The sequence below is a fragment of the Chiloscyllium punctatum genome, chromosome 49 (genome assembly GCF_047496795.1).
Source record: "Chiloscyllium punctatum isolate Juve2018m chromosome 49, sChiPun1.3, whole genome shotgun sequence".
NCBI classification, from domain to species: domain Eukaryota; kingdom Metazoa; phylum Chordata; class Chondrichthyes; order Orectolobiformes; family Hemiscylliidae; genus Chiloscyllium; species Chiloscyllium punctatum.
The window spans coordinates 39,599,225-39,613,910 of record NC_092787.1 but is presented as its reverse complement, the minus strand read 5'-3'; the positions used below and the strand labels follow the sequence as shown (position 1 = coordinate 39,613,910).

Genomic DNA, 14,686 nt, shown 5'->3' with positions numbered 1-14,686 from the left:
AACAGCATTCACAATTTTAGGGTATGCTTGATGCATACGGGAAGGTTAGTGGAAACAAAGATATAAGGTTGGACAGTTAAGCTTGCACAGACTTATTGGGCTAAATGACCTTATAGATTGATGCAAATTCTTTGTAATTTTGTACACTTTGTTACCAGTGATGCTGCCCAATCAAAACCGGCCTTTGGTGATCGGAGGTGTTACCAGTTGCCACCAGGTGCCAGGGGATTGGCGATCCGAGCTGTGGTAAGTCTGCGTCATAAATTCAGTCAGCATCCAAGATGCGGTTCAAAGTTAGAACCCAAAGTCTTGGATAGAATCACAGACAATGAATGAGACAGAATGAGCCATTTAGCCCATTGCTGGTTGGTGAAGGTGAACGGCCTCTTTCTGCATCATAACAGTTTTGTAAAAGCTTCCCAGTCTAACCCCACATTCTTGCACTTGATCTGTAGGCCTCAGGCATCATGGCTCTTCAAAGAGATTCATCATGTGCTGAGAGTTTTTGACTCTACCATACTTTCAAGCAATGATTCTAGGTCCCTACAAACCTTTCATTTAAAAAAAGTCTCCTTATTTTCCCTTCCAAAAATTACTTTTTCCCCTGGTTTTGATCCCTCTGCTGAGCTAAATAGATCATCCCTCTATACCTAGGCTTGTCATCATCATAGAATCCCTAGAGTGTGGAAACAGGCCCTTCACCCCAACAAATCCACATCAACCCTCCGAAGAGTAACCCACCCAAACCCATTCCCCATTACTCCACATTTACCCCTGACTAATACACCTAACCTACACATCCCTGAACACTATGGGCAATTTAGCATGGCCAATTCACCTAATCTGCACATCTTTGGGTTGTGGGAGGAAACTGGAGCACCAGGAGGAAACCCATCCAGACATGGGAAGAATGTGCAAACTCTACACAGACAGTCGCCCGTGGCTGGAATTGAACCCGAGTCCCTGGTGCTGTGAGGCAGCAGTAACCGTTGCATTACTGTGCCGCATTTTATACACTTCAATTAAATCATCCCCCAGACTCCTCTGTTCCATCCTGTCCCAATCTCTCCCCATCATTAAAATTTCCAACCTAGCAATATCTTTCTAATCCTATTATGAACCCTCTCCAGTGCAGTTACGTCTTTCCCTGTAATGTGACTGTATCTTTGATTTCACTGACGTATACAATTTTGGTGTAACCTCTCTGTTCTCATGTTCACTGCTTTGACAAATGAAGAAAAGTATAGCATATGGTGTCTTAATCTCTTTACTGACCTATCTTGCTACCTTTAAGGAGCATGCAGTCAAAGGTCTCCATGTTCCTTTATAATTTCCAGTATCTTCTCATTTATTCCCTTGTTGCACCTCCGAAAGTGCATCACCTTGTCCTTCTCTGAATGTATTGCATTTTCCACTGCCCAACTGAAAAGACCACTTTTGTCTTCATGCAGTCCAAAGCTTTTTCCCCATCGCCAACGTCATCTACAACCTCTTCATCATACTCCCGACATTTGAGTCTAAGTCATTACAAGAAGCAAACATCCATGTACTGAGCCCTGTGAAACTCCACTGAGAACATTCTTCCAGTTGCAAAGCATCCAACAAACATTACCCTTTGTTTCCTGACACTGAGCCAATTTGCTTGGAACCCAGTTGCTTTTACTTTCTCAAGCAGCCTGCCATGTGGGACTTTGCAGAAATCCACAGCAAGCACAGTCACCGTATTTTCCTCATCACTTGTCATTTCCTCAAAAAATATTCAGGCAAGGTTGTCATGAAGACATGACCTTCACAAAACCAATCAATGCTGACCTTACTTTCTTGACTGATACCTTTCTAAATGAAGGTTTAGAGTATGTCTCAAAATTGATTTTGATAAATTTGCTGATAACCAAAATTAAGCTAATTGTCCTATAGGTACAAGTTCTCCGCCTTCCACTTTAAACAACGATACCGTCTAAGAAGACAGGAGGTCTATTTTGTCCGTGCCAATAATACCAAGCTAACAACTTCACCATATGGAATGTGAGAGCAGGAGCATGGGAACAAAACCCTATCGTCAATCTCTCAGCAAATACAGTTGGGCAGGAGATGTCAGCCTTGTAATCAGCACCAATTAACTTTAAGATAGTTGCAAGGATATGGCAGGGAAAGAGTACGTCTGACAGGAAAGTTTTTGACAAGGTTTTGCTTGGGAGACGGGTCAAGGTAAATGGGATCCAGGGCAATTTGGCAAATTAAATCCAAAATTGGCTTAGTGGCAAGAAACAGGGAGATGGTTGAACAGTTTACCACAGGGTTTGGTACTGGGTCCCTTGCTGTTTGTGGTGTATATCAATGATCTACAGTCATAGAGTCACAGAGTTGTACAGCATGGAAAAAGATCCTTGGTCCAACTCATCCATGCTGACCAGACATCCTAAAATAATCTAGTCCCATTTGCCAGCACTTGGCCCATAACCCTTTAAACCCTTCCTATTCATGTACCCATCCAAATGCCTTTTAAATGTTGTAATTGTACCAGTCTCCACCAGTTCCTCTGGCAGCTCATTCCATACACATACTACCTTTCGCCTGAAATAGTTGCCACTTTTAAATCTTTCCTTCTGACCTTAATGCCCTCTAGTTTCAGACTTCCCTAACCTGGGAAAAGACCTTGGTTGTTCATCCTACCCATGCCCCTCATAATTTTATAAACTTCTCTAAGGTCATCCCTCAGCATCGGAAGCTCCAGAGAAAATAACCCCAGCCTATTCAGCCTCTCCCTATAGCTCAAACCCTCAACCCTGGCAACATCCTTGTAAATCTTTTCTGAACCCGATCTACACATGAATGTAGAAAGTTTGATTATTAAGTTTACAAATGACACAAAAAAATTGTGTGGTAGATAGCAAGGAGAAAAGCCTTAAGACTAAAGGATGATATGGACAGGCTGGTCAGATACAAGAATCGACATTTCGGGCATAAGCCCTTTTTCAGGAAACTTAACTCATGCCCGAAATGTCAATTCTCCTGCTCCTTGGATGCTGCCTGACCTGCTGCGCTTTTCCAGCAACACATTTTTCAGCTCTGATCTCCAGCATCTGCAGTCCTCACTTTCTCCAGGCTGGTCAGATAACCAGAACAATGGCAAATGGAACTTAATTCCGAAAAGTGTGAGGTGATGCATTTTGGGATGACTAACAAGGCAAGTGAGAACACAGTGAAGGTTAGGTCCATAGGATCTAGAGGATCAGAGGTACCTTGGTGTGCAAGTCCACAGATTCTTGAAGGAAATAGATTAGGTGGATAAGGTGGTTCAAAAGATATATGGGATACTTACCTTTATTAGTGAAAGCATTGAATACTAAAGCAAGGAGATTATTATGGAGCTGTATGTCATGTTAGTTAGACCATACCTGGAGTACTACGTGCAGTTCTGACCGCCGCACTATGGGAAGGCTATGATTTCACTGGAGAGGGTGCAGAGGAGATTCACCAGGACGTTGCCAGGGCTGGAACGATTCAGTGATGAAGACAGATTAGGTAGGCTGGGATTGTGTTCATTATAGCAGAGAAGGCTGAGGGGGGGATCTGATTGAGATATACAAAGTTCTGAGGCATAGAAATGGTAGAGAAGAAGCATTTCTCCTTAGTAGAGACATCTATAAATAAATGTAAGGTTAAAGGCAAGATTTAAGGAAGAATTCTTTCACCGAGAGGCTGGTGGGCGATAGATATCTGGAATTTATTGCTTGAAAGGGTGGGAACTGTCATATCAGAGAGACCTTGGGTTTCAGGTACATAATTGTTTGAGGTTTACATATAGATAGGTGGTTAAGAAGACGTCTAACATGGTTGCCTTTTTGCTCAGACTGCTCAGTAAAGAAGTTGGGACATATGTTGAGATTGTATAGGATGTTGGTGATGCCTCTTCTGGAGTATTGAGTCTAGTTCTGGTTGCTTTCATATAGAAAGGATATTATTAAACTGGAGACGGTTCAGAAAAGATTTACCAGGATCTTGTTAGGAACGGAGGGTTTGAGTTAGATAGGCTAGGACTGTTTTCACTGGAGCGTAGGAGGTTGAGGGGTGACCTTATAGAGGTTTATAAAATCATGAAAGGTATAGATAAGATAAATTTAATAAATTTGGGATTATGGACTGGTTTGACAAAAGGGTCTGTTTCCATGCTGTATGACTGTATAAAATTTAATAAGTATTTAGCTGATCACTTGAAATTGCCACAGCACAGAAGGCTTCAGGCCAAGTGCTGGAAAGTGAGACTTGAACAGATAGGTGCTTGTTGATTGACACAAAGGGCTTCTTTCTGTACTGTAGAACACTAAGACTCCATTGAAATTTATGTTGTGTGGAAAGAGTTTTGGGGTGCAAGTTGTGTTGTTGTGAAGCTTATTATGTAATTGTATTTTTGCTAGGTAATAAACATCATAAACAGTTTTACGGGTGTAGCAGTTGTGATTCTGGAATGCTAAGATGGACTTTGTGTGTTTAAATCTTACCATGGCAGGTCGTGTAGTTGAATGCATTCAGTCTGAAGAATAGAATATGCACAGAAACAAAAACAGAAGTTGTTGGAAAAGCTCAGCACGTCTGGCAGTATCTGTGAAGAGATATCAAAGTTAACTTTTAGGGTCCAGTAACCCTTCCTCAGAACTCCTCAGTTCTGATGAAGGGTCACTGGACCTGAAACGTTAACTTTGATTTCTCTGCACAGATGCTGCCAGACCTGCTGAGATTTTCCAGCAACTTATGTTTTTGTTTCTGATTTACAGCATCTGCAGTTCTTGTGGTTTTAATTTAGAATATGCACAATATTAGAATCTGTTTGTGACTGAGGGCAGTTGTTCTAAATAATTGCTAACACCTATCATAGTTTTAAAGACACCATTGGCTAGCAAAGATAAAGCCTGCCAAAGTTAGGATTGCTGTCTCTGTTTTTTAGGAATACATGTAGCAATCTGTGGTTCCCCATTATTAGGGATATGGGCATCAAATCCTACCACATCCTCATTACTGGGAATGTAGACAACAATCCTTGGCTCTTGGTTTATTGGTTATGTGGTCAATGATCCCTGTTTCTCTCTGGTTATTGGGAGTGTTGGTAGCGATCCCCTAGCCTTTCCAGTTTTTGGGAATGTGGACAGCAACCAGAACAGCTCTCTTTAGTTATCAGGAATGTGGTCAGTGATTCCCAGCTCCCTGCAATTTTTGGGAATTTGGATAGTGAATCCTGGCTCTCTGGTTTTTGGGAATTTGGGCAGCAATTACTGACTCTTTCTGGTTATTGAGAATGTGGACAACAATCTCTGGCTGTATCTTGTTATTGGAATTGTGCACGGTTGAGATGTGAGTCTATCTGTGTGTCAGTGCATTACTGGAATTAACTGATGCTCATTTGGTGCAGGACCGTGATGTGCATGAAGGAGCGGATATGCTGATGGTCAAACCGGGAATGCCTTACCTGGACATTGTCCGAGAGGTGAAAAACAAAGTAAGTTTGTGGACATTCCTAACCCATTAGCTGTGTCAGGGTGACAGGTTGAGTAGATTGGGCTTCTATACTTTGTAGTTTAGAAGAATGATAAGAGACCTTATTGAAATCCAACAATTCTTGAGAAGACATCACAGGGTAGATGCAGAGAGATTATTTCCCACTTTAGGAAAGGGCATAATCTCAGAGTAAGGTGTTCACCCATTTAAGATAGAAATGAGGAATCTTTTCCCTGAGGGTAATGAATATGGAATTCTTTACCACAAAGGTATTAAGTATATTCAAGGATGAGATGGATTTTTAACAGCATAGGAATCAAAGGTTTTGGAGATAAGGCAGGAAGGTGGAGTTGAGGATTATCAAATCAGCCGTGATCTTATTTTATTGTGGAGTAGACTAAAGCGGGTGAATGGTCTACTTCTGCTCCTACACTTTATGGTTTAATGGTTTCATAGTGTTTTAGGCTCCTTTGTTTGACAGTGGGATGAGCTGCAAAAGGTTTTTTTCTTCAATAACGTATTCTGTGTTCCCAACAATACCGATTCATGGAATGACAGAAGGAGCCTGCTTGGCCATCCCAGTAATGCTGAGGAAGTTAGCACAGGCAACACCAGTTAATTATGATCCTGTCCAAGTGATCTTTTCAATGCCTGCGATGGTCAGCGCTAGCTCAGAATTCTGTCTGCATAACGTAAACCAAAGGCTGTATGTGGTCCAGTATTATCAGGTCAAGGAACTCTTCTCATCACGCATCTCGCTGATATTGTTAACAAAGTGAAAACCTTCAAAATTACTGGGAAAAGATATTTTAGCTTTAAATTTAGGAAGGTTTGTGACATAGGGCAATGTATAGAGCAAGTGTGTTTGTCAGAGGAAGGGCTTATCTTCAAAGCTGCTGTTTTCCTGCTCTTGGAAGGTTGAGTCATATTGCTATAGCTTTTATTAAGCAGGGCACATTTTAATTTATTTCTGAGTAACTTGTTTTGTCAGCTTTTTAAATCAGGAGTATTCTTGTTGTGATGAAGTGACACTCTAAGCTATATTCTGAATTTTCTGCCTCCTACATTCTAATGGGCTTCCTTCATTTCTGGGTCAAATTGATGTCACTGACCGTGAAATAAGGCTCACCGCAGCCACTTGCATATGCTTTTTGGGATAAGGGTTTCACAATGCATCAAAACGTCGTGATCATTTCTGTGAATATACTGACTTGTTGCCATTATTGAATGCTTGGATTTAGCAGTTAAGTCATGTGTCTCGTTCCTTTCAGCACCCCTCATATCCGCTGGCAATTTACCATGTCTCGGGAGAGTTTGCAATGCTGTGGCATGGAGCACAGGCTGGAGCATTTGACCTCAGGACAGCTGTCATGGAGGCTCTGACCAGCTTCAGGAGAGCAGGTAACGGTCTTTAGCACACAACCAGCATTTCTTCAATTGTAATTGTATTGTACTTACTAGTGCATTTATCAATAAGATATTCACTTCGGAAATTTGCTGGAGCATATTCTGTGCTCACATGAACAGAATAAAGGTAGTTTGGGTTTCTGCCAATCAATAAACTTCTTTTGGGTAGTGTTATATGCTGATGACCCCTACTAATTTCTCTCCTCAATCCTAAAGGAGGTTACTGTTGCTGGGTGATGGTTGACTGGCTGTAACAATGGGTTCCATGACCAAATTACTCTTCACCTGCTGTGAATCTGGACAATATATTGTGACCAGCTATTCAACTCATTTGGCATCACCACCAAGGCAACACCTGTATCCAATATGCATGTGCACTGACATACACAATTTACAGAGTTAAAAGGACTGGGGAAAAATTCTGACTTGCTCTTGTTGCTCTTCAATATTTTGAAGTTGGCATTTGCCACTGGGTAACTTAGCTCCATTGTGCACTGAGTTTTAGGATCTCTGTAAATATTGTTTAGAGTGTCCAGGAGCCAGGCAGCGGTTGGGTTACATGTACAAAAGTTGACCGGTGCTTCCTGAAATGTTCTTACATGTTCTTCAGGTTGGCTGGGGCCAAGGGTTGCAAGGGTGGGCAGAGTCAATAACTAGTCCAGCATGCCACTGTGTCAGTGCTGTACTTAGCTGGGCAGTAAGTTATTTTACTCATTTCATAAAAATGAATATTCCTGGCATAGCAGCTTCTAAAACTGTTCAGTTTTGGATAGCCAAATTTGAGACATTGTGTCTACACAGTGGACTGGCCCGGACGGGATTTTCTATAGGGGGCTGATTTTTTTGTGGGATCTGTTGCAATGACATTCCGATCGTTCCCTATCCCCCTTCAGCACAGGAGGATGTTGAGAAATGTGACTCATGCTTATCCAGTTTGGTCTTCATTGTAGTATAAAGTTAACATACCTGTGTGCTGTCCTTATAGGTGCTGATATCATCATCACATACTATGTGCCACAGATCTTGAAATGGCTGAAGGATATTTGATGCTGCCTCCACTGGGATACAAAGTATACAGGGTTATGTTTTAAATTATTCCCACGGACCTCTCTCTCCTGTTCATGTATGCCATGTCTCCCATTCACCCCTCTCCCATGCAATATTCCTGTTCACCTGCTCCTTCCTTTTCTGTTCTTGTCTGCTATTATAACTGATATTATACCAAATACATGCTTTTAAACCAGAACTCTTGTGCTAGACCAAAAATGGATTTTTACAGACCTGTTTAGTTGCATAATGTGTGAATGGAAGAGAAAATGAGAAAGTCAATGAAGTGAGCTGTAAGTGGTTGAAAGACTGTTCAAGTGTCTGATTTTTATATAGGATCTGTTATGCACTGCAAGCACACAGAACATCAGGGATCTTAAAATGAATAAATTGACAGGATTTGTGAATAAATCATGTGACAAGGATTTTATTGCGACCGCGGCTGCCATGTGCCTTTAATGCGTTTGAACATGCATTACCAATATTAGCTATAATTGAAATGTGAAACCCTGTGAATAATTGCAAACTAAATAGAATTTTCTGTTTTAATAAAAACAAATTAGGAATCTAAATGCTATTTACTCTGCCTCTTGCAGCCTGATTGTGTCACTGCTTTTGAATTTCATCTTTATAATTCTCTGCCCTATTTATAAAACTGCAGCTATGTTTGTAATAGTCATAGCATCGTTGGGTCATACAGCACAGAAACAGATCCTTCAGTCCAACCCATCATGCTGACCAGGTTTCCCAAAATAATCTAGTCTCTCTTGCCTGCAAAATCTGAAGTTGCTGGAAAAGCTCAGCAGATCTGGCAGCATCAATGCAGAGAAATCAGAGGTAATGTTTCAGAAAGGGTAACTGGACCCGAAACTTGATTTCTCTTCACAAATGCAGCCCGAACTGCTGAGCTTTTCCAGCAACTTCTGTTTTTGTTTCTGATTTATATTTCCACAGTTCTTTTGGTTCGTATTTGCCTGCATTTAGCCTGTATCTCTCTAAACCTTTTCTATTCATGTACCTGTCCAAATGTCTTTTCAGTGTTATAATTGTACCCACGTCTACCATTTTCTCTGGCAGTTTATTCTATAAATGCACCACTCTCTATGTGAAAAGGTTGTCCCTCAGGTCCCATTTAAATCTTTCCCCCCTTACCTTAAACCTATGCCCTATGGTTTTGAACTTTACCCTATGAAGACCTTTGCTATTCATCTTTGAGAATAGAGATATTTTTGATGTCCATTGAGAAATTTGGGTGATAAAACTGAAAAAAGTATTTCCTTCCACAGTATGATTATTATTTATTCCCAGAGTTGGTCCTATACAGTCAGCTGTTAATTTTGAATCTTTACAAAACAGTGATTTGCCTTCAACTGGAATATTGTGTCCAGTTCTGGACCACACAAACGGAAAGCTGTGAAGGCTTTAGAAAGTGTGCAGAAACGATTTATGAAAATAGTTTCAGTTACGTCGATAGATGAGAGAAGCTGGAGTTGTGTTCCTTCGAGATTTGACAGAGGTGTTCAGAATGATGAGGGGTTTGACCAGGATAGAAAGAAGCAGTTTCCATTGGTGGAAGGCTTCCGAATTGGAGAGTACAAATTTCAGGTGATTGCCACAAGCGATTTAAGCTAACTGTGGAGAAAATTTTTTTAATGCAACAATTGATTAGGATCCAGAATATGATGACTAGTAGTGTGATAGAGGCAAGTTTAAATGATGTTTTCAAAAGGCAGTTAGATAAATCTTTGCAGAACACTGGGGTGGGGTGGGGGGAGGGGTGTCAGGGAGTGAAACAACTAGCCGAATTGCTTTTGAAGAGTTTGGAATGCTTTTGACAAGCTAAATGGCCTCCTTCAGTGTCATAATAATGCTGTGATTTTGTTCTGACAATGTGAATATTAAGCACTGCCATGATTTCCCTGCTCAATAATCTAGATATGAGGTAAGATGCTGTCTACTTAGAGCTAAGATGTTAGAAATTTCTTCATGCAAAAGGGCTTGTGAATCTTTGGAATTCTCTGACTGAGCATAAATTCAATGCTAAGATTGATTGATAAGATTTTTGAACGTAATGAAAAATCAAGTTAGAAATACAATGGAAAACTGGAGTTGAAGATTAGTGAATATCTTAATAGATGATAAAGTGGGGGCTGAATTATTTTCTATTCTGTCATGCCCTTATTCCTTACATTCTTACGGAAATTTGTCAAAAAAGGTAGATGCGATACACAGAGATACAGAAATATAGATGATACAGAAAAGATAAAAAAGAGAGGGAAAGAGTGTATAAAATAGCTTAGTGGTTAATGAAAGAGAACACAAAAATATTTTATCAACACATAAATAAGGAAAGTTTGAGCTGACTGATTTCCAAAGAGGAGGTGGTCTTTTGGTTGATGTATTAAATGGCATATTGAATCTTATATCTGTCTTCACTAGAAAAGAGGATGCTACCAAGGCAGCAGTAAGTTGAACAGAGTAGGTGGAGAGGTGACAGTAAATATCTGAGTCAGCTTAAAACAACAGTCACCTGGTCTAAATAAACTGCATCTAGGGATATTAAGGGAAATAGGGGGTGGAAATTGTGGATGCTCTGACTACATTGTTTCGGTCTTTCTGGTCATGGGATTGGAATTAAAAAGGGAGAGAGATGAATTTTGTATCTCCTCCTTTGGACCCATTCAGGCCCAAAACATGCTAACAGATGAATAAAAGTAAAATACTACAGATGCTAGAAATCTGAAATAAAGCAGTAAATGCTTGACAATCTCAGCAAGTCAGGGGCGGCATCTGTGGACAGATATAGAATTGAGATTTTGAATCCAGCATGACTTCATTGGAACTGAAAAGAGCTGTAAAATGCTGATTGTTATGATGCAAGCAGACCAAGACGAGAAGCAAGTGGAACGTACTGTGATAGTGCTGACAGCAAACAACAAAAGCAATGATAAGGGTTACAAACGAGAGATAAATATGTAAAATAGGTGAAAAGCCATTTTATTTTCCCTCACTGATTGCTGTAACTAAGAGATTTTGCAGTTAGGGTACCTATCACTTGTTCCTTTTGCAAAGAAGTGAAAATAATTTGGAGAAGGGGGCTGTCATGTTGGCTCAGTGGTTGATACTGGTACCTCACAGTGCCAGGGACCCAGGTTTGATTCCAGCCTCGGACAACTGACTGTGTGGAGTTTGCATATTGTCCCCTTTTCTGTGTGGGTTTCCTCCCACAATCCAAAGATATGCAGGTCAGGTAAATTGGCCAAGCTAAATTGCTCATAGTGTTCAGGAATGTGTAGGTTAGGTGCATTATTCAGGGGTAAAATGTAGAGTAGAACAGTAGGGGGATGGATCTGGGTGGTTTACTCTTCAGAGGGTCGGTGTGGACTTGTTGGGCCACACACTCAGGATTTTACGATTCTATGAACAAGAATTGAAGAACAGAAAATCTTGGCAAGTAAAAAGGGCATTATCAACAAACCAAAAGTGCCCTTACTTTCAATTGAATGTTTTTATTTCCATCATTAAATCACCCATGGTAATTTTCACCCATCCCGCACTACTAAATCACCCACGTTTCCAATTAAATTACATGCAATTCTGGCAAGAGACATTGCAACATTTTAGTATTTTTCAAATCAATCTGTTTGGCAATCTTAGTGTCTGTTTCTGGAGCAGGTGGGATTGAACCCAGATCTCCTGGTTCAAGGGACACTCAAACTGCATTACACAAACCTTTAACAACATTTTTCCTCTTATTTAACTTATTTTTTTAATCTACATATTCAGAATTACACCCCTGGAGCAGTAGGGACTTGGCCCAGGCCTTTACCAACATTTATAAAAAGAGTTGCATGAATTCCAAACACCTGATAATTGTTCAATTGCTATTTTTGAACTCTGAGGAAAAGTTATCTGACCCAAAATGTTACTCTGATTTCTCTCCACGATGCTGCCAGATCTACTGAGCTTTTCCAGCAATTTCTTTATTTGTTGCCACATTACAGTGTTGTTTATTGAAGTCACATATTGCAAGGTAGTTTAGATAGTAATTCATATGACCTGATCTGTGAGGGTATGAGCTGGAAGCAACTCAAATTCCTGCTAATATGCAGACACTCAATGTTCTTTACTAAGCATATATTGAAATACTACACCTCAGTAACTGATTTGTCAATGGAGAAAGACTGCACAGACTGGCCAATATTTGTATATGGTGCAAATATTGTGTGCCAGATAGTTCTGGAAAGCAAACAAAAAAAGGATAAAAGTGACGAGGCTAAAATGCTTGATGCAATTTAGTGCAATTAATGTAAAGTACAGGCATATTATGAACATTCACATAAACTAAAAGAAACAATACTATTCACATACTAATATGCAACTCTGACATCATAATCTCCTTGCTCAATGTTATGTTTCATCAGGCATGGTTGCTTCCTAACTGTTAACTATCAGAATTGTGTTCAGTGGTCAGTACCAGAGAGTTATCAGTAAACCTTTCCCTCTGCACCATTTACACGTCAGATCTTTAGCAGCTTCCCAAAAATGCAAACTAATGATGAATTTTATTTTGTTTTGAGAATTTGAACCCTGAGGCAGTTGAATTGTTTTATGAGATGATGAAATGGACTTTATGAAATCACAGCAGTTATTGTGACTGACCTGGGTGCACCTGTAACCAGGCAACAGGTACTCAAAACTAATCAAGTCAACGCCCCCGCGGGACTTCACCAATGGGAAGGCGTGACTATTGATTGACAGGGGGCATTGACCAATAGAAAATATGTGTCGATGACGCAGCGGTACATAAACAATCCTGCAATCGTTGGCTGCTCATTTGAGCGAACAGCTTTCCCGGTTAGAGTAGTTTAGGCAGAGCTTTCGGTATGCGAGAGATCGTGCATCTTCAGGCGGGCCAGTGTGGCAACCAGATCGGGGCCAAGGTTTGTACAAGTTAGCCACCTCAGGATTAGGGCTTCTAGGGAAGGGGTGGGAGTGTGAAGAAATCGAGGGCAGGGCATGGCATGACCCGCCCAGAACATGCCCCACACTCACGCCCATTAACCCGAGCGATGCGGATCTGAAGAGCGGTCCCGATGAATGTCCTGTTTGTGGAGGCCACTCGGGTGTCTGGCTGACGGTTAGACGACGAGGTGCTGGCCGGCTGCTGCTGCCGCCTCGGCTGCCCCGTCCGGGCACGCATGCGTGATGCTGGCTCCGCCTCCCGGCTAGGGCGCATGTGCAGTGGGAGCGGCACCATCTCCCGCCTGATGGGTGTCTCCAGCCCGTCTTCCTTTCGCGGGCTGCAGGGCCTCCCGTCCACCTAACCTCACTTGGGCACGACTGACAGATAAATGTTCAGGTAGATGCCCCACACGGCAGTCACACTGTCGGAGGGTTAGCAAGTGTTGAAAGAGAGCTGCTCTGTCACAGGATCAGTGCTGTTTAAGGACTGGTATAGTCCAAAATGTGGTGGTAGTCAAGTATTAACATTTCAAGTGAATCAGTGTAAAATATATAGTAGAATGTGATAAGTACTTTTTAAAAAAAAACGTATTGGGATATTTGCAGATGATGGGTGACGTTTGAGTGGAGGTCCAAGGAATGGTGCCTACTTCCTCTATATTATCTATTTAAACCACCTGTATAAGGTTCTAGTCTGAGTCCAGACCTCTGTAATATGCCATTTGGCATCCATCACAGCATCCCCTTTACTTTATCATAAGGATTTAAAATTTGTGTTGAACCATTGCAGTGCACTGACACAACTATGCTGGAAATATCATTTGAAGAAGGCACATCAGTGTGGTGCAGAAACATTATTTTCTTAAACGATCGATACTTCAACAGAAGCCCTGTTGATTTACACTCAATGTCCTCTAAACCTTGGCTGATGTTACCATGGCCAACAGGGAGTGACCTGAGAATTTCCCGATTCCCAGTGGAAGTACTGTACATAAACCAAATGCACCAGTTAACCTCCAGCAAAGTATTTCAAATTTCACTTAGTGCAAAGTAATTTCCAGAAGCCCTGTTCTAAGAATGATTAGGAGATATATTAATCTACTATGTAATGTGATAGGTAGTCAGTTATACCTTACATATACCAGATATGTATTTACAATCTCCTATCCTCACAACAATCAATACATTTGCTTTATGAGTTAGATCTTTGAAGGTGGTAAAGCATATTAAAAAATTAGTTAGCACTGCTGATGGGGTCTTGAGTGGAGTGTCAGCAGTGCAGACACAGAGCAGTTAGGCTTAATGTTTATGAAGCTCTGTTTAAGTTGAAACTAAAACTATTAAGGTGCAGAGGGAATTTGGGGATGTTAGTTTGGAAATGTTACATTGCTGGGCTTGTTCTCCTTGGAGGAAAGGATCTGTACGGGAAATCTCCTTGATGTATGCAAGATTGAGTAATTTGAATGAGGTGGACAAAGAGAAGCTCGTTCTGTTGGCCCAAAGGCTCAGGGTACAAAAAGTTAAGTATTTGAGAGATGCAGGCATGAATGTGAGATGTTTATTTTAGCAAATGATAATGATCCAGAACCTGTTGTCTGCACGGAGATGGAACTGCAGCTGATTAATGATTTTTGGATGGAAATTGGATGGTTGATTGAAGTAAATAAGCTTGCAGGGATAGAGTGAGAGAATGGATTGATGGGACTGCAATGACCACCTCTACTGTTAGTTCTGATGTCCTGGAAGGATCTAACTTTGGCCCCCTTCTATTGTT

The 14,686-nt window shown here is 41.0% G+C and overlaps 2 protein-coding genes across 6 annotated transcripts in view; both read left to right on the top strand.

Moving 5' to 3' along the window:
• Positions 1-8,524, top strand: part of alad (aminolevulinate dehydratase) — a 33,757-nt gene extending 25,233 nt beyond the window's left edge. For both annotated transcript variants that reach the window (XM_072566286.1, XM_072566287.1), the window contains exons 9-12: positions 159-246; positions 5,408-5,494; positions 6,765-6,894; positions 7,886-8,524. In XM_072566286.1, coding sequence (XP_072422387.1) covers positions 159-246; positions 5,408-5,494; positions 6,765-6,894; positions 7,886-7,947 — 367 coding nt within the window. In that variant the 3' untranslated portion in view covers positions 7,948-8,524. The remainder of the gene's footprint in view (positions 1-158; positions 247-5,407; positions 5,495-6,764; positions 6,895-7,885) is intronic.
• A 4,234-nt stretch (positions 8,525-12,758) lies between these two features.
• LOC140469609 (tubulin beta-4B chain-like) overlaps positions 12,759-14,686 on the top strand; it is a 62,471-nt gene continuing 60,543 nt past the window's right edge. Inside the window, exon 1 of one of the 4 annotated variants that reach the window (XM_072566285.1) lies at positions 12,759-12,890. In XM_072566285.1, coding sequence (XP_072422386.1) covers positions 12,834-12,890 — 57 coding nt within the window. In that variant the 5' untranslated portion in view covers positions 12,759-12,833. Of the gene's footprint in view, positions 12,891-12,917; positions 13,310-14,686 lie in introns of those variants that run through there. The other 3 variants (XR_011956172.1, XR_011956171.1, XM_072566284.1) reach the window with 3 other exon arrangements.